Source organism: Oncorhynchus gorbuscha, linkage group LG04, assembly GCF_021184085.1.
Source record: "Oncorhynchus gorbuscha isolate QuinsamMale2020 ecotype Even-year linkage group LG04, OgorEven_v1.0, whole genome shotgun sequence".
Classification (NCBI taxonomy): domain Eukaryota; kingdom Metazoa; phylum Chordata; class Actinopteri; order Salmoniformes; family Salmonidae; genus Oncorhynchus; species Oncorhynchus gorbuscha.
In genome coordinates this window covers 53175064-53195366 of record NC_060176.1, presented here as the reverse complement: position 1 = coordinate 53195366, position 20303 = coordinate 53175064, and the positions used below count along the sequence as shown (strand labels likewise).

The 20303-nt window shown below is 43.6% G+C and overlaps 1 protein-coding gene across 7 annotated transcripts in view; it reads right to left on the bottom strand.

Moving 5' to 3' along the window:
- Positions 1–16483, bottom strand: part of LOC124034273 (AP-1 complex subunit beta-1) — a 56296-nt gene extending 39813 nt beyond the window's left edge. The window contains exons 1-13 of one of the 7 annotated variants that reach the window (XM_046347224.1): positions 16385–16483; positions 14308–14368; positions 13810–13915; positions 13467–13602; positions 13068–13313; positions 10629–10673; positions 10165–10355; positions 9772–9993; positions 9172–9292; positions 8915–9010; positions 6967–7082; positions 5146–5311; positions 890–988 (exon numbers count right to left, since the gene is read on the bottom strand). In XM_046347224.1, the coding sequence (XP_046203180.1) occupies positions 890–988; positions 5146–5311; positions 6967–7082; positions 8915–9010; positions 9172–9292; positions 9772–9993; positions 10165–10355; positions 10629–10673; positions 13068–13313; positions 13467–13602; positions 13810–13915; positions 14308–14344 (1581 nt within the window). In that variant the 5' untranslated portion in view covers positions 14345–14368; positions 16385–16483. The other 6 variants (XM_046347226.1, XM_046347220.1, XM_046347221.1 and 3 more) reach the window with 6 other exon arrangements.
- Between the last annotated feature and the right edge of the window lie 3820 nt (positions 16484–20303).

The following is a 20303-nucleotide window of genomic DNA, read 5'->3' as shown; positions in this document are numbered from 1 at the left end:
GAAACTCTCCTGGCACTAAACTCCAAAGTTAATGACAACTCCCACAGTCTGAGGAGAGAGATGAACTACTCATAAAACACACAAATAAAGGTGTTTATTTAATGCTACACTCAAACTCAAAAACACTCCATCTCATCAGAAATAGTAGGGTACCGTTTATGGTGACGTTGTCACACTGGCTGTCAACTTGACACATTTCAATGAGTATCCCACTTTTCATGTTGCCTCAGCAGTGCTGGAATGACTAGGCCCTATCGTCTGGCAGACGCCACACGTGAATGCGTCATTCCATTTGTGGGAGGGGGAGAATCATGAATAAAAGCAGCCATTTCAATAGTGTCCCAGCAGGCTAGTTATTTATGAAGTGAAAGACATTAGTGACAGCCACAGGAAGCACAGTAAATAAAATTGTGCCCTTGTTGTCAGGTTAGTCAAGGACATCCCATAGTAATTAGACCAATAAAAGAGCTACAAGCATTTAGACTACCCCACCAAGATCACAGCCCACTTGTAAACGGAGTTATTCCCATTAGCATTTGAGCAGAACACAATCTTTTTGTCCTTATTTTTGACCTTCCCTTTGTCCTGGTGTGTTGCTTGGCTGATTGGCATATTTAGGATAACACTTGAAGGTGTTCCAGACTTTCTGGAGAAAAGGGTAAGCTAATTGTTGGGAGATGTATAGTCCTGTCTTCCATCTCTCCAACTTACTTTGGGAATTCAAAGTGAAGACAATCTGGTTTCTGTTCTTCTATTGGGCAATTAGTGACAACTGACATGGCCTGAAGGCTCTGGCATAAGAAGCATTGGTGTGAGACTGTGGCTGATTAGATCCCTGCTGTTGACGATGTGTGTGTGTGTCTGTGTGTGTACACCCCAGGACACTCACCTGTGTGGCCAGGCTCAGCACCTGCTGCACCAGCTCCTGAGTCTCAGTGGGTTTCTTCAGGAACAGCTTCACTATGGCTGTCAGCAGCTGCAGTTGCACCTGGGAAACCAGAGCAGACGAGACCAGATATAACTCACACATACAGGGTGACAGGGTAGCCTAGTGGTTAGAGCGTTGGACTAGTAACCGGAAGGTTGTGAGTTCAAAACCCTGAGCTGACGAGGTACGAATCTGTCTTTCTGCCCCTGAACAGGCAGTTAACCCACTGTTCCCAGGCCGTCATTGAAAATAAGAATGTGTTCTTAACTGACTTGCCTGGTTAAATAAAGGTAAAATTAAAAATACATACATACATAGCTTACAGCTACAGTTGAAGTAAGAAGTTTACATACACTTTAGACAAACACATTTAATAGTTTCACAATTCCTGACATTTAATCCTTGTAGAAATTCCCTGTCTTAGGTCAGTTAGGATCACCACTTTATTTTAAGAATGAGAAATGTCAGAATAATAGTAGAGAGAATGATTTATTTCAGCTTTTATTTATTTTATCACATTCCCAGTGGATCAGAAGTTTACATACACTCAATTATTATTTGGTAGCATTGCCTTTAAATAGTTTAATTTGGGTCAAACGTTTCAGGTAGCCTTCCACAAGCTTCCCAAAATAAGTTGGGTGAATTCTGGCCCATTCCTCCTGACAGAGCTGTTGAAACTGAGTCAGGGCTGTAGGCCTCCTTGCTCACACAAGCCTTTTCAGTTCTGCCCACACATTTTATGTAGGGTTGAGGTCAGGGCTTTGTGATGGCCACTCCAATACCTTGACTTTGTTGTCCTTAAGCCATTTTGCCACAACTTTGGAAGTATGCTTGGGGTCATTGTCCATTTGGAAGACCCATTTGTGACCACGCTTTAACTTCCAGACTGATGTCTTGAGATGTTGCTTCAATATATCCACATAAATTGTACATCCTCATGAAGCCATCTATTTTGTGAAGTGCACCAGTCCCTACTGCAGCAAAGCATCCCCACAACATGATGCTGCCACCCCCGTGCTTCACGGTTGGGATGGTATTCTTCAGCTTGCAAGCCTCCCCTTTAACCTCCAAACATAACGATGGTCATTATGGCCAAACAGTTCTATTTTTTGTTTCATCAGACCAGCAGACATTTCTCCAAAAAGTACTATCTTTGTCCCAATGTGCGATTACAAACGGTAGTCTGGCATTTATGGCGGTTTGGGACAGTGGCTTCTTCCTTGCTGAGCGGCCTTTCAGGTTATGTCGATATATGATTCGTTTTACTGTGGATATAGATACTTTTGTACCCATTTCCTCCAGCATCTTCACGAGGTCCTTTGCTGTTGTTCTGGGATCGACTTACACTTATCGCACCAAAGTACATTAATCTCTATCAGACAGAGCTTCCTGACAGAGCTTCCTGAGCGGTATGACTGCTTCGTGGTCCCATGGTGTTTATACTTGCATACTATTGTTTGTACAGATGAACGTGGTACCTTCAGGCATTTGGAAATTGCTCCCATGGATGAACCAGACTTGGAGGTCTACATTTTTTTTTCTTCTTCTTCTGAGGTGTTGGCTGATTTCTTTTGATTTAACCACGATGTCAAGCAAAGAGGCACTGAGTTTGAAGGTAGGCCTTGAAATACATCCAGATGTACACCTCCAATTGACTCAAATGACGTCAATTAGCCTATCAGAAGCTTCTAAAGCCATTACATAATTTTCTGGAATTTTCCAAGCTGAATTTTCCAAGCTAAATTATAAGTGAAATAATCTGTCTGTAAACAATTGTTGGAAAAATGACTTGTCATGCACAAAGTAGAATTCCTAACAGACTTGCCAAAATTATAGTTTGTCAACAAGAAATCTGTGGAGTGGTTGAAAAACTAGTTTTATATGACTCCAACCTAAGTGTATGTAAACTCCCGACTTCAACGGTACCTACATAAACTCAGCAAAAAAAGAAACAGCCCTTTATCAGGACCCTGTTTGTCAAAGATCATTTGTAAAAATCCAAATAACTTCACAAATCTTCATTGTGAAGGGTTTAAACATGTTGTTTTCCCATGCTTGTTCAATGAACCATAAACAATTAATGAGCATGCACCTGTGGAACGGTTGTTAAGACACTACAGTTTACAAACGGTAGGCAATTAAGGTCACAGTTATGAAAACGTAGGACACTAAAGAGGCCTTTCTACTGACTTAAAAACACCAAAAGAAAGATGTCCTGCTTATCTGTGTGAACGAGCCTTAGGCATGCTGCAAGGAGGCATGAGGACTGCAGATGAGGCCAGAGCAATACATTGTAATGTCCGTACTGTGAGATGCCTAAGACAGCGCTACCGGAAGACAGAGCGGACAGCTGATCGTCCTCACAGTGGCAGACCACGTGTAACACCTGCACAGGATCGGTACATCCGAACATCACACCTACGGGACAGGTACAGGATGGCAACAACAACTGCCCAAGTTGCACCAGGAACGCACAGTCCCTCCATCTGTGCTCAGACTGTCCGCAATAGGCTGAGAGAGGCTGGACTGAGGGCTTTGTAGGCTTGTTGTAAGACTGGCAAAAAGTGCTCTTCACTGACGAGTCGCACTTTTGTCTCACCAGGGGTGGTGGTCAGATTTGCGTTTATTCTTCAAAGGAATGAGCATTACACCGAGGCCTGTACTCTGGAGAGGGATCAATTTGTAGGTGGAGGGTCTGTCATGGTCTGGGGTGGTGTATCACAGCATCATCGGACTGAGCTTATTGTCATTGCAGGCAATCTCAACGCTGTGCGTTACAGGGAAGAAATCCTCCCTTATGTGGTACCCTTCCTGCAGGCTCATCCTGACATGACCCTCCAGCATGACAATGCCACCAGCCATACTGCTCGTCCTGTGCGTGATTTCCTGCAAGACAGGAATGTCAGTGTTCTGCCATAGCCAGCGAAGAGCCCGGATCTCAATCCCATTGAGCACGTCTGGGACCTGTTGGATCGGAGGGTGAGGGCTAGGGCCATTCCCCCCAGAAATGTCTGGGAACTTGCAGGTGCCTTGGTGGAAGGGTAAGGTAACATCTCACAGCAAGAACTGGCAAATCTGGTGCAGTCCATGAGGAGGAGATGCACTGCAGTACTTAATGCAGCTGGTGGCCACACCAGATACGGACTGTTACTTTAGATTTGGATCCCCCCTTTGTTAAGGGACACATTATTCAATTTCTGTTACTAACATGTCTGTGGAACTTGTTCAGTTTGTCTCAGTTGTTGAATCTTATGTTTATTCAAATATATACATGTTAAGTTTGCTGAAAATAAACGCAGTTGACAGTGAGGACGTTTCTTTTTTTGCTGAGTTTACATACTGCATGTATGCACTAAACAGCATTTGCACAACACTTCCAACTAAACACGTACTCTACAAAGATTTTGGCATGTAGAGCTTTATACTGAAAAAAATTACAACTCAACAGCCCGAACAAAAATCTCTCTCCAATGCATCAATACGTCTAAATCTGTCCTGCTAAAATGGAGCAGAATTTCTTAATCTATGGCTTAGCCTGTGGTTTCCAAACAAGCAGAGCTAATCCCGAAGGAAAACATGTGCAGAATACTCTAGACTACTCTATATACATGGATCCACAGAGGAGGATATAATACCAACCGCTTCAAGGAGGAAACACTAGACTTCAATTTCTATTAAAGTGTCATGTTTTTTTCCATTATTTTCATCATCGAGAGACTGGTTAGAAGATGACGTTTATAGGAAAAACAGACTAGGTACTTAATGTCTCTGCACGAGTCTACAGTTTTTCCTAACTTTGTCAAAAACAGCTTGAATTCTTAGAGTAAATCAATGCTCTTTCACAAGCAGTGCCTTTAAGCATGCCATAACCAACCAGTCAGCATCTTCATAGAGCTGCTGTTGTTACCTCTTGAGAGCTAAAACAGCAGTTAACCTGTGAGACTACAGCAACCCCTCTTTTTCAAAGTCAGCCAGTCAAGTATAGGGCTACCCTCTTGCTATAGGGCTAGTAATGCAGCCCCCCCCAATATCTCCCAGTATGCACAGAATGGTTCCATTGAAGCCTGTTTACAGTGAGCAGTAAACAGCATATTGTTAGCATCCCAAATGGCACCCTATTCCCTATGTAGTGCACTACTTGGGACCAGGGCTAATAGTGCACCGTATAGGGAATAGGGTGCCATTTGGGACATGTCCCATGTGTGAGTGAATCAGACCTGGGTGCTCTCGTCGTGGAAGCCCTCCAGAAAGCTCTCCAGCAGTTCGTCAGCGTTGTCGATCCTCTCAGCATACTCTCCTACGATCCAAATCATGGCTGCCCGCGCCTCAGGCTCATCCAGGGAGTCCAGGTTCTCACACAGCGTGGCGATCACACTCTCATACCTGGGAACAGACAATGGTTAGGAACTAATGACTCAATACCAAGTCATTGTCCACACACAGACGGAAAAACATTTTCAAATGGGAAATAGGTTTGCAGTCATTTTTTTTTCTTCTCATTTTACCATATTTATCAACTGTTGTCAGTTGAATATAAAATGTTATCGACTCTGCAGCATTCCTCGAGAATGGTATTAGCATAAATGCCAACACAGCATCTGAACAGGATGTGCTGGAGCAGTAATGCGAGCCAAGGGCAAGGCAATAGAATCTGTTCATGCTGTTGCATAGACAAAGAAACATTTCACAGCCTTTGAATCTTCACTTCACTAAATTATAGGACTTTTTTTGTTTAACTCTGTGCCCCTGTATTTACATGACTGCACATAAAACATTTTGTGAGCTTTCTTGCGAGCACAATTACTAAACTTCATGCTGGATGAACTGTTATTTTCTGCATCACTTTTTGCTGGAGGAGAAAGAAAAAGAGGAAAAAAAGGGAACAGAATGTCTTTACAATAAGTTACGATGATTCACTACAACACCTAAAAAGAGTTACCAAACAGTACGCAATCATCCATTTCCTGGCATAAATAAAATGTCGGAATATACAGCAACAGCTAACAAACTTAATTACAGAGTAATACAGGTTCAATGAGTGACTCGTGGCTGTGAGGTCATGTTCAGTAAACAGCAGTCCAGTAAGTTAAGTAGGTGCAGGGCGACATGGACTGGGTTTCAAGTGGGTAGGAGGTTTGTCTGTCTGTCTGTGGCACATGGATCCAGCCTACTGAGCCTTGATAGAGTAGGGGTCAGGCTCTGCCTGGGGCTGCCTGAGCGTTGTCAGGGGCAAGGATTCAGCACTACGCACTGCGGACTGACACCTTGCATATCTATGAGTGAGAGAGGTTAGAGGAGTCTTCATTCGGCCAAAAATCTCATTTTCATGCCTTTCACGATAAAGCCAAGCAGAAAACCCGCTGTCAGGGTAATGAGCTTTCTCGCTACCTCTCAGGCCAAGATGTGATCTGGGTGGCAGTGAGCCGGAACAGACAGGGCTCCAGTGTGTGTGGGTGCAGCTATGTGCGAGTATGAATGCATTTGCTAGTGCTAGTATGCTATGCTTGTCTTAAGTGACAACAGCAGAGACCATAGACCATTTTAACAAGCATGGCAATCTCTGCTGAGGTGTAATACAACCTCTGTATGACTCATTGAATATCAATCTCCCTCAAAATTGTCCATGGCTGGTTTAGTCCATCGCTATACTTCTGGTTGCCTTAAACAATAATGAGATTGCCTGTCAGATCTCAACAGCCTATCTATCTTGATGGTTGGAATGGTTTCCCAGTAAAAATCTTGCACAGAAAAATAACACTACCCTACTTACATCTGTAAGTGCTGGTTAGACTCCTTCACTGATTAACTCAGTTGTGATATACGCAGTGCCTCTTCCATCCGTCATTCATTTAGCGTTATAATTGTGAAACGATTTGAGGATCCATTCATAAGGAAAACCAAACACTAACTGGGTTATAAGAATTGCGAGCCCTATGGGCCCGGATCAAAAGTAGCATACTATATAGTGAATTGGGTGCCATTTGGGATGCGACACTGTAATAACCAGGCCTGGACCTGACCATCAACAGGTGACCTACTTGTTTGGGTACTTGCGGAAGATGTCCTTGATGACCACGATGGCCTCCTGCACCACATAGTTGACCTTGGTCTGGATGAGGTCCAGCAGGGTGCTCACACAGCGCTCTGCTGATTGCTGACAGACAGACAGATGCTGTCAGCCAAACACAGAGCAGGCCAGAGAGACCCTACCAAAATCGGCATTATTCAGGCTTTCAATATTTATGGTGACAGTCATCTGGCTTGGTCATCACAAGCATGAAAAAGCCCCAACATTTCACAGACATATATACTGCACATGCTGCACAGTAAACCCATGACACACATTCATTAGGCTGGCAGTAAAACAGTACAGTTAACATGAGGGTTTGCTGTATAGGACTTTAAAACACTATGTATATGACCTGTGTACAGTCGTGGCCAAAAGTTGAGAATTACAAATAATAATTTCCAAAGTTTGCTGCTGTCTGTAGATATTGTCAGATATTACTATGGAATACTGAAGTATAATTACAAGCATTTCATGAGTGTCAAAGGCTTTTATTGACAATTACATGAAGTTGATGCAAAGAGTCAATATTTGCAGTGTTGACCCTTCTTTTTCAAGACCTCTGCAATTCACCCTGGCATGCTGTCAATTAACTTCTGGGCCACATCCTGACTGATGGCAGCCCATTCTTGCATAATGAATGCTTGGAGTTTGTCAGAATTTGCGGGGGTTTGTTTGTCCACCCGCCTCTTGAGGATTGACCACAAGTTCTCAATGGGATTAAGGTATGGGGAGTTTCCTTGCCATGGACCTAAAATATTGATGTTTTGTTCCCCAAGCCACTTAGCTATCACTTTTTCCTTATGGCAAGGTGCTCCACCATACTGGAAAAGGTATTGTTCGTCACCAAACTGTTCTTGGGTGGTTGGGAGAAGTTGCTCTCAGAGGATGTGTTGGTACCATTCTTTATTCATGGCTGTGTTCTTAGGCAAAATTGTGAGTGAGCCCACTCCCTTGGCTGAGAAGCAACCCCACACATGAATGGTCTCAGGATGCTTTACTGTTGGCATGACACAGGACTGATGGTAGCGCTCACCTTGTCTTCTCAGGACAAGCTTTTTTCCGGATGCTCTAAACAATCGGAAAAAGGATTCAGAGAAAATGACTATACCCCAGTCCTCAGCAGTCCAATCACTGTACCTTTTGCAGAATATCAGTCTGTCCCTGACGTTTTACCTGGATAGAAGTGGCTTCTTTGATGCCCTTCTTGACACCAGGTCATCCTCCAAAAGTCTTCGCCTCAACTGTGCATTCAGATGCACTCACACCTGCCTGCTACCATTCCTGAGCAAACTCTGTACTGGTGGTGCCCCGATCATGCAGCTGAATCAACTTTAGGAGACGCTCCTGGCGCTTGCTGGACTTTCTTGGGCGACCTGAAGAATTCTTCACAACAATTTAACCGCTCTCCTTGAAGTCCTTGATGATCCGATAAATGGTTGATTTATGTGCAATCTTACTGGTAGCAATATCCTTGCCTGTGAAGCCCTTTTTGTGCAAAGCAATGATGACGGCACATGTTTCCTTGCTAACCATGGTTGACAGAGGAAGAACAATGATTCCAAATACCACGCTCCTATTGAAGCTTCCAGTCTGTTTTTCAAATTCAATCCACATGACAGAGTGATCTCCAGCCTTCTCCTCATCAACACTCACACCTGTGTTAACAAGAGAATCACTAACATGATGTCAGCTGGACCTTTTGTGGGAGGTCTGAAATGTTTTTTGGAGATTCAATTAATTTGCATGGCAAAGAAAGACTTTGCAATTAATTGCAATTCATCTGATCACTCTTCATAACATTCTGGAGTATATACAAATTGCCATCACACAAACTGTGACTGTGAAAATTAATATTTGTGTCATTCTCAAAACTTTTGGTCACGACTGTACAGCTACATCTCCTTTCCCTCTCTCACCTCCACTTTGATGGCACAGCGGCCGATGGCTCGGACTGCCTTCCGCACAAAGTCCACATCCACCTCAGTGGCATACTCCTTCAGCTCTGCCAGCACCTAAAACAAAAACGCCAGCATGTGGTCACTGATACTGGCTTTCATCTTGTCTAGGAATCACATTACTGCTTGTCCATGTTACTTCCCAAATTATTACTTATTAAAAAATACAATAATTATGGCTTCTAAAGGTTCTAACTGTAACTGTGTGTGTGGGTCACCTGGGCGATGTTAGCTTGAGATGCCAGGCGGATCATGATGTCCAGTTTCTCCAACTTGACGTAGATGGGGTCGTTATACTTCACAAAGAACACCTTCATTTCATGCTTCAGAATCTCTGGGCTGCACAGAGAAAAATGTATGATTGCCATCAACAGAACATTTATTTGTCAGTTCAATAACGGTGGAATTAGCAGAATACAGCCAACACAACCAAACTATTTAATGTGCCAAGGAATCACTGGTAAAATCCCAAATGGCACTCTATTCCATATATAGTGCACTACCTTGGACCAGGGCCCAGGTCAAAATATGTGCACTATATAGGGCAGGGTGCTCCAGCCCTGTTCCCGGAGAGCTACTGTCCTATAAGTTAATTCCAAACCTTATTTAGCGCATCTGATTCTAATAGTTGCTTGATAAGCAGAATCAGGTTAGTTACAACTGGGGTTGAAGTGAAAACCTACAGGAGGGTAGCTCTCCAGGAACAGGGTTGGAGAGCCCTGATATAGGGACGAGAGCGCTATTAGGACAGCACACACACTGAATAGCTGTATTAAGCTGCGACACATTTCTGTTGGTAGTCCCTTTATCCCTCCTACCGTTTCTGTACGATGAGGTTGATGTTCCTCAGGGCCACGTACTGCAGCTCGGGCTCTGCAGACAGCAGGGTGACCAGGGGCGGGGCCAGCTTCTTCAGCAGGGTGCCATAGTAGTCCAGGTCCTTAGGAAGCATCTCCATGAACTTCATCAGCACCTTGACAGCCGACAGCACCACCGCAGAGTTGGCATGGGACAGACGGGGGGTCACCCGCTCACAGATACTACAGAATGAGAGAGGGAGGGGAGGACAGAGATGAGACGTGTACAAATAGAGGGGAGGAGAGAGTGGGTAAATGTACACTTAAGATACAGCAGATGGACATGGACACTGACAGGGAGAATCAGTGTGTCAGATAAAGCAATAAACTAGGAGGCATCCGGTGCTTTCTGACCTCTGGGACTCGCGGTCATCGCGAGGGGTGTAGTTGGCCAGGCAATCCAGAATGAAGATCTGACCCCACTCGGTGCACTCGTTGAGGGCCGTCAGCAGCTTGTTGATAGACTGGGGGTTCAGGTCCAGCAGGTTGCTGTTGGGGTGGGACTCTGCAATCTCAGACAGGGCTGCCACAGCATTTGCAACCACCTGAAAGAGAAGGAGAGGGCCAGAAAATCAGCAAGTTAGACTGCAAGAGCACATACAGTGGGGCAAAAAAAGTATTTAGTTAGCCACCAATTGTGCAAGTTCTCCCACTTAAAAAGATGAGGCCTGTAATTTTCATCATAGGTACACTTCAACTATGACAGACAAAATAAGAAAATCACGTTGTAGGATTTTTAATGAATTTATTTGCAAATTATGGTGGAAAATAAGTATTTGGTCACCTACAAACAAGCAAGATTTCTGGCTCTCACAGACCTGTAACTTCTTCTTTAAGAGGCTCCTCTGTCCTCCACTCGTTACCTGTATTAATGGCACCTGTTTGAACTTGTTATCAGTATAAAAGACACCTGTCCACAACCTCAAACAGTCACACTCCAAACTCCACTATGGCCAAGACCAAAGAGCTGTCAAAGGACACCAGAAACAAAATTATAGACCTGCACCAGGCTGGGAAGACTGAATCTGCAATAGGTAAGCAGCTTGGCTTGAAGAAATCAACTGTAGGAGCAATTATTAGGAAATGGAAGGCATACAAGACCACTGATAATCTCCCTCGATCTGGGGCTCCACGCAAGATCTCACCCCGTGGGGTCAAAATTATCACAAGAACGGTGAGCAAAAATCCCAGAACCACACGGGGGGACCTAGTGAGTGACCTGCAGAGAGCTGGGACCAAAGTAACAAAGCCTACCATCAGTAACGCACTACACCGCCAGGGACTCAAATCCTGCAGTGCCAGACGTGTCCCCCTGCTTAAGCCAGTACATGTCCAGGCCCGAAGTTTGCTAGAGAGCATTTTGATGATCCAGAAGAATATTGGGAAAATGTCATATGGTCAGATGAAACCAAAATATAACTTTTTGGTAAAAACTCAACTCGTCGTGTTTGGAGGACAAAGAATGCTGAGTTGCATCCGAAGAACACCATACCTACTGTGAAGCATGGGGGTGGAAACATCATGCTTTGGGGCTGTTTTTCTGCAAAGGGACCAGGACGACTGATCCGTGTAAAGGAATGAATGAATGGGGCCATGTATCGTGAGATTGAGTGAAAACCTCCTTCCATCAGCAAGGGCATTAATTTACCTTTATTTAACCAGGCAAGTCAGTTAAGAACATATTCTTATTTTCAATGACGGCCTGGGAACAGTGGGTTAACTGCCTGTTCAGAGGCAGAACGACAGATTTGTACCTTGTCAGCTCGGGGGTTTGAACTCGCAACCTTACGGCTACTAGTCCAACGCTCTAACCACTAGGCTGGGTCTTTCAGCATGACAATGATCCCAAACACACCAGCATGACAATGATCCCAAACACACCGCCCGGGCAACGAAGGAGTGGCTTCGTAAGAAGCATTTCAAGGTCCTGGAGTGGCCTAGCCAGTCTCCAGATCAACCCCATGGAATATCTTTGGAGGGAGTTGAAAGTCCGTGTTGCCCAGCAACAGCCCCAAAACATCACTGCTCTAGAGGAGATCTGCATGGAGGAATGGGCCAAAATACCAGCAACAGTGTGTGAAAACCTTGTGAAGACTTACAGAAAACATTTGACCTCTGTCATTGCCAACAAAGGGTATATAACAAAGTATTGTTTTGTTATTGACCAAATACTTATTTTCCACCATCATTTACAAATAAATTCATTAAAAATCCTACAATGTGATTTTCTGGATTTGTTTCTCTCATTTTGTCTATCATAGTTGAAGTGTACCTATGATGAAAATTACAGGCCTCTCATCTTTTTAAGTGGGAGAACTTGCACAATTGGTGGCTGACTAAATACTTTTTTGCCCCACTATATCTCATTGCAGCCCACTAGGTTAACAGAAGTCATTCATTGCCAAACAGCGAATGGAGGCCATGACACTTCCCTCACATCTGACCATTGTTTACATCACAGAGAGCATTACAGGACCCATCCAGCACTGTCTCTGGTGATCTACACCAGGCCCCTCTTGTATCCACCCCAGGCTTCTGTCCTTGCACCAGTGAGGACAAATATCAGCAGAAGAGGGCAATGTCCTTCCTGCCCCCAAGACCTGAGCTGCTGATTCCAGAGAACTGGCATGCAACTCAAGAAGCAGCAGCAGATTGACCGGACGCTGTTTACGGAGCTCACAATTCATCACAATCCTTGCCCCGGTGGGTCGAAAAGCAGAAGAGGGTGAGGTCCTTCTTGCCTGAGGCCTGCCTCAGAGAGTGCTGAGAGAGCTTGCGAGCAACTCCCAACAAGGAGCAGCAGCTGTGGATTGGGGAGATCAAAGACTTGCTTGAGAGACACCAGAATAACGTCCGTCCAGTTTGAGCTGGCGGGCAGCAGTAGATTGGCCAAACGCTGTGTACTATCGCCCGACCCCTTCTTTGCATGTCCACTGTGTGACATTTGTAACTAATCTGTATTTCACTCGAATATGTGGCATGAATATATGCAATGCTTACAATTGTCTACTACAAAAGAGGCAGTTATACAGACACTCTTTAATTGTTATGGTCCCCTCGAACTTCAAAATGTTAAATGTGAACTGAAATTAACCGTGTTTTAAGAGCTACTGCAAGTCACTCTGAATAAGAACGTATGCTAAATGACTTAATGTAACCTCTCATTCTTGAAAAGTAGGACTTTAGCCCTATAGCCAGTAGTCTAACCCAAGGTCAGGTAGTCTAGCAGGCTGGTCACCCTGCCATGGGAGCCTCACCATAGGGTTGGAGTCAGAGATGAGGTCCTTGAGGGTGTCTAGGAAGCCCTGGTCCTCCACCAGCTGGGCGTTGATGTCATGGAGCTTGGCCACACACACAGCTGCAGTCTTCCTCACGTAGGGGTCCTCGTCCTTCAGACATTTCCTCAGAGGCTCACACAGGTACTCAGTGATCTTGTCCACGCGGATGCAGCCCATAGTACGCACAGCCAGGGCCCGGATCAGGGGGTTAGGGTCCTCACAGTCCTGAAGGGGGAGGAGAGTCTATATGTTAGTTTTCACACACTGAGGAGTATTGAGATGTCACTACCAGTCCTCTAACTTAACAGACAGTGAGAAAACCTTTTAGAGCAATAGGTCAGTACTGTTTGTCAGACCTGCCCTGGTTTTGTGCTTTACCTTGACGAAGGTGTTGACAGCCATGATGGCCATGTCGGGCTGGCTCTTGGCATAATTCATCAGGTACAGGTAGACTAGCTTCTTCAGCTCCAGGTTGTCAGTCTGCATGCAGTTCACCACATCTGGAAACAGGGCACTGGGGGAGGGGGAGACATAGATCATGAGGGTCTATGAAATCAGCTCCTCGTGAATTATAGGGTCTCTATGTGGGAGCAGAGTCAGGATGGGCATAACGATTGACCACATTCTCAGAGATGACACAGTGCCATCTGAGGGTGGCAATGGACAATGTTATAGCACATCTTTTCACCATGGGGTTCTGACATATTCTAACAGGATTCACCTGACATCTTTCCCAACGGTCATGGAGGCAATGACCTTCTTCACAGCCTCCTTCTTCTTCTCCTTCTTATCGCTGTTCAGCTCAGCTTTCAGCTCAAAGATCTCTCCTGCGCACACATGAAAACAGAACATAACAGATCGCAGAAGTGTGTGTACGTGGAGTAGTCATGCATAATGCAGCAGATCAAGACTGGTGTATATAACCAGTCACTGTAGGGTACCCTGCATATAACCAGTCACAACATGAACACATTTATTATTATTATAGAGATTCAGGTGACATAGAACTATTTAAACAGTTTGTGGTTGGGAGCCATTTTTTTCTATAACATTTTCTAGGTCTCCCTGACTGGTTACACAACATTTGGATTAGTGCCTAAAAACAAGTCATGACTCATGACTAATATGACAAGAGTAGCCTAAAGCTGAGCTCTGAATAAAGGTTAACAATAAATAGGCCAAATTGAAATTCACTTTGGAAAGTAATAGGTTATAAGACCTTTCTTTGTAGTGGTGAAATACTTGGAGTCCGTCATCTTGGATCCAAATTGTCGGTTCTCCTGCAAGGGAATGAGAGAGAAAGAAAAAGAGAAAAACAAGCACTGAAGTATTTTTTTCCTAAAAGGAGAGGGATCCACAAAGGAGAAAGGAAACTGTAAAAGTGCAAGTGTAGGCAAAATAGGAGGACGTTCTTTCTTCCATCACTTGGACACTTGGCTGTGATGTTTTTCTATGAAATAACACAATGGACAATGTGTAAAAACACATTGGTCGACTAAAAAACAGCACATACTCAATCAGCCAGCCTGACTGGTGGTGTCCTCTGGGGTCTACAGAATCTCAGTCTGCAGCCCTGCAGAGCACAGCACTATCCATTTCCTGTTGTTGAATTCCACTTTATCCTTTATGTGAAAGGTCTTCCCACAAAAACAAAAGAAACACTACTCTATACTAAAAAGCAACATTGAAATTAGCAGGCTTTGAAAGTAAAAACGCTGTGAAAACAAAAGCATTTGTCTCTTATTTCACTGAACCCCCCCAACTTTAGAACAATATGATGAATTTTGGCAATCTGTCTCACATGTTGATGCAATATGAATGGTGCTGTAGCAGTCAGTGCGTTGACTCCATTTCATCCATCATCATTAACACCCAGTATTAATACTTTTTTTCTGCACAAGGTAGCTCTATAGACAATGTAAAGTTAGACTGTATGAACAATAAAATAAAAGCCACTACTACAACCATGTTATCACACCCTGCTCCCACAGTGATAATGCAGAGAGCACAATGCCTGTTGAGAGGCCGTCTGGATGGGCAAAGAGAACAATGACAGGTGGAAGAAAAATGTTGCTGCCCTCCTCCCTGTCACTGGCTGGACAAGTTTCTACATTTACATTTAAGTCATTTAGCAGATGCTCTTATCCAGAGCGACTTAATTGCAATGCTGTGTGGTGGTGGTTCATTTGACAGGACCCTCAAATTCCCTGGGACTAAAAGTCGTAGGTCAACCCCTGATAGAGTAATGTTAGCTAAAATGTTATAGTTTGAGATGCATGAATAAAATGTGTTACCTACATTCAAATGTGTAGGACCTGTGTTAGCACTGCATCATGACCACCAGATCTGTGGCCCTTTGGGAACAAATATATGAACGGAGTATGATCACAGTAAGGCCTAATTGCTGCGTTATGGCAATAACTGGCAGTCAACAGCCAGCTGTCATAATGCAAATGTTGCTTCAACACAGACTGCCTTTGCATCTAACGTTAGCATTAAGTCAGTTATTCACCAAAGATACAAGTTGCTGTAAATGAATCACAATTTTTTAAAGGTTTAGTAAAGGAGCTGAAACTGACAAACAATGCGTGGCATTGACAGCGAACAGGAGCCATTCGACAGCTGTCAAAATCAAGCGTTTGACCGATTGTTATTAACTAACTAGGTTGCTAATAGTGTTAGCTAGATGGCACGCTAGCTGCTTAGCTACATCAGATGCTAGTTTAAATACCCGGGGCCATAAGAACATATTGAAATACCCTGTAAATTAGCTACTTATGTGGATAAGGTACAATGTTAAAAGCCCTGGCAAAATATGATCATCATAACTAACTAGTTACACATTTTCACACTTCCTCATTGTGATTACTAACATTAGCCAACATTTAGCTAGCTAACCAGAATGGTTAGCATTACCTCGGCTCTGCTCTCATTCACCTCAAAAGCTAATTTGTATCAAGACAAATGTAATGGCACAAATTTGATTTTAAACATTGTTATCTTTCTAACTTCGATTGATCACTCACGCATAATTGATTAGCCCACTCCATGTTTGTTTGCTGAATGAACCTGATGCTCAACGACTGTATAATTAGCTAGCTAGCTGATGCTCTGCAGTCTGGCAAAAGAAATGACCTTCTAATGTAGGGGCTTAAGAAAGCATTTGCCGGGATAGTTAAGCTCTTAATCTATCGAACTATTTTCAAATCCAATTGCACAGAATTAACGTACCTACTGAAGTTAAAATTAAACACGACACAGAGTAAAACGGAACATAACATCGACAGACAGCTTACCGTGGCGAAGAGTGTTTAATTTGTCCTGGCTTCGTTCGTTCCCTCCCACTTGAAAATCGCCATCATATGTTGTTTTTTCACTTCCGACTACCGTAATAAGGTTATTTGGGGGTAATAAGTGTTTTGGGGATTCTGGATGACCAGACAGCTAGCAACAATTACAATAAGCTGTCATGTGAGGAATCGTAGATGGCTTGTTTCATCTTGTTCTTTTTTAACATGGCAAGTAAGTTAAGAACAAATGCTTATTTAGAATGACACCAGGGAACAGTGGGTTAACTGCCTGTTCAGGGGCAGAACGACAGATCTTTACCGTGTCAGCTCAGGGATTCACTCTAGCAACCTTCTGGTTACTGGCCCAACGCTCTAACTAGGCTACCTGCCACTCCAACATGATAACATGTCTCGTTTTGAGGTGTTTTGATTGATGTCATGTCTATTCTAAAATGGCTAATATGCACTAGCTAGCTAACCATCAGCTGTAACAATGTATTTGAGAGACAAGTGCACATTTATTCATTTTATTTATTTAACTAGGAAAGTCAGTTATGAACAAATTCTTATTTTCAATGACGGCCTAGGAACAGTGGGTTAACTGCCTGTTCAGGGACAGAACGACAGATTTGTACCTTGTCAGGTCGGGGATTTGAACTTGCAACCTTTCAGTTACTAGTCCAACACCCTACCCTTCCGGTCCAATAAACATTGGAGATAAATTGTTGACATGTAAACTATATTTTAAGCCAAACCCATCTGTTTTACCCCATAGTTGGGTATGCGTTGGTTTGTAGCCAAACTACCAACCCATCTATATGAACATGACTCATTTGGTGAGAATAATATCTTTCTTCAATTAACTAGGACATCAGATCACTATTTTCACATGATATACACTGAACAAAAATATACACGCAACATGTAAAGTGTTGGTCCGATGTTTCATGAGCTGAAATAAAAGATCCCAGACATTTTCCATATGCACAAAAAGCTTATTTCTCTCTACTTGTGTGCACTTTGCCAAGATAATCCATCCACCTGACAGGTGTGGCATATCAAGAAGCTGACTATACAACATGACAATGCTGGGGACAATAAAAGGCCACTCTAAAATGTGCAATTTTGTCACACAATGTCAGATGTCTTAAGTTTTGAGGGAGTGTGGAATTGGCATGCTGACTGCAGGAATGTCCACCAGTGCAAGCAGTTGCTAGATAATTTTATTTTAATTTCTCTACCATAATCTGCCTCTAACATCGTTTTACGGCCTCACAACATCAGACCACGTGTATTGTGTTATGTGGGTGAGCGGTTTGCTCATGTCAACGTTATGAACAGAGTGCCCCATGGTGGCGGTGGGGTTATGGTATGGGCAGGCATAAACTATGGACAACAAACACAATTGCATTTTATCGATGGCAATTTGAATGCCCAGAGATACCATGACGAGATCTTGAGGCCCATTATCTTTCCATTCATCCGTGGCCGTCACCTCAGGTTTCAGCATGATAATGCACAGCCCCATGTGGCAAGGATCTGTACACAATTCCTGGAAGCTGAAAATGTCCCAGTTCTTCCATGGCCTGCAGACTCACCAGACATGTCACCCATTGAGCATGTTTGGGATGCTCTAGATCGACGTGTACGACAGCGTGTTCCAGTTCCCGCCAATATCCAGCAACTTTCGCAAAGCCATTGAAGAGGAGTGGGACAACATTCCACAGGCCACAGTCAACAGCCTGATCAATGCAAAGGAGATGTGTTACGCTGCATGAGGCAAATGGTGGTCACAGCAGATACTAACTGGTTTTCTGATCAATGACCCTGCTTATTTTAAGGCATCTGTGACCAACCGATGCATATCTGTATTTCCAGTGAAATCCATAGATTAGGGCCTAATTTATTTCAATTTACTGATTTCCTTGTAGGAACTGTAACTCAGTAAAATCTTTGAAATTGTTGCATGTTGCGTTAGTATTTTTGTTCAGTATAGACCAATCAGTCAATTTTCTTGAACAACTAGATATATGCCCAAACTGAGATTGAGCCTGATCACAGTATGATTTAAAAATATGGGAAAAAATTATCTGGATAACAAATCTCTCCCCCAGACATACACACATCGCACTGAGCACGGACCGACACCCAAGTTTCTTGGATGTCTTTTTTCAGTCTTGTCTATGATTGGTTCAGATTTGATCTAGTCTGGTCCAGACTAAATCTGAACCGATCTTAGATGTCTGTTTGGTTCAGATTTAGTCCAGTCTGGACCGGCCTTGATTTGGCTCAACAATAGATGTTTATGTTTGTTCCAGTCCGGACTAAACATAGACATCTATGTATTGTTCAGATTTGATCTGGTCCAGAAAGCACAGTACAGCACATACAATACAGTAGAAAACAGCAGAGTACAGTACATTAAAGAAAAATACAGTAGAGGACAGTATAATATCCTACTGAAATGTACTCTACTGAATTAAACCCACTTGAATTCAACTACTGTCCTGTACAATACTACTCTGCTCTACAGTACTGAACTGTGCCTTACTGTTCAAACTTGTGAAACATAGCATACATATCTATGACTCGTTCAGATTTGGTAGTTGTTTTGGGGGCCGAGCGTATTAGAATTATACCCAGCAAGCTTTGCAAGGGTTTTTTACATTTCGGTCATTCAGCGGATGCTTTTATCCAGAGTGACGTACAGTCAGTGCATTCAACTAAGGTATACAGTGCATTCGGAAACTATTCATACCCCTTGACTTTCTCCACATTTTGTTACGTTACAGCCTTATTCTAAAATTGATGAAATTGTTTTCCCGACCTCAATCTACACACAATACCCTATAATGACAAAGCAAAAACAGGTTTTTAGAAATGTTTGCAGATTTATTAAAAACTAAAACTATCATATTTACATAAGTATTCAGACCCTTTACTTTGTTAAAGCACATTTGGCAGCGATTATAGCCTCAAGTCTTCTTGGGTAAGACACTTCTCTGCAGATCCTCTCAAGCTCTGTCAGGTTGGATGGGAGCGTCGCTGCACAGCTATTTTCAGGTCTCTCCAGAGATGTTTGATCGGTTTCAAGTCCGGACTCTGGCTGGGCCACTCAAGGACATGTCCCAAAGCCACACCTGCGCTGTCTTGGCTGTGTGCTTAGGGTCGTTGTCCTGTTGGTAGGTGGACCTTCACCCCAATCTGAGATCCTGAGCACTCTGGAGCAGGTTTATCAAGGATCGCCCTGTACTTTTCTGTAAATCCTTCCCTCAATCCTGCTTAGTCTCCCAATCCCTGCTACTGAAAAACATCCCCACAGCATGATGCTGCCACCACCATAGGGATGGAGCCAGGTTTCCTCCAGATGTGACACTTGGCATTCAGGACAAAGAGTTAAATCTTGATTTTATCAGACTGAAGAATCTTGTTTCCCATGGTCTGAGAGTTTATGAGGTGTCTTTTGGCAAACTCCAACCAGACTGTCATGTGCCTTTTACTGAGGAGTGGCTTCCGTCTGGCCTCTCTACAATAAAGGCCTGATTGGTGGAGTGTTGCATTGACGGTTGTCCTTCTGGAAGGTTCTCCCATCTCCACAGACTAACTCTGTAGATCTGTCAGAGTGACCATCAGGTTCTTGGTCACCTCCTTGACCAAGTCCCCCCCGATTTCTCAGTTTGGCCGGGTGGACAGCTCTTGGAAGAGTCTGTGGTTCCAAACTTCTTTCATTTAAGAAAGATAGAGACCACTGTGTTCTTGGAGACGTTCAATGCTGCAGACATGTTTGGTATCCTTCCCCAGATCTGTGCCACGACACAATCCTGTCTCAGAGCTCTATGGACAATTCCTTCAACTTAATTTCTTGGTTTTTGCTCTGATATGCACTGTCAACTGTGGGACCTTATATAAACAGGTGTATGCATTT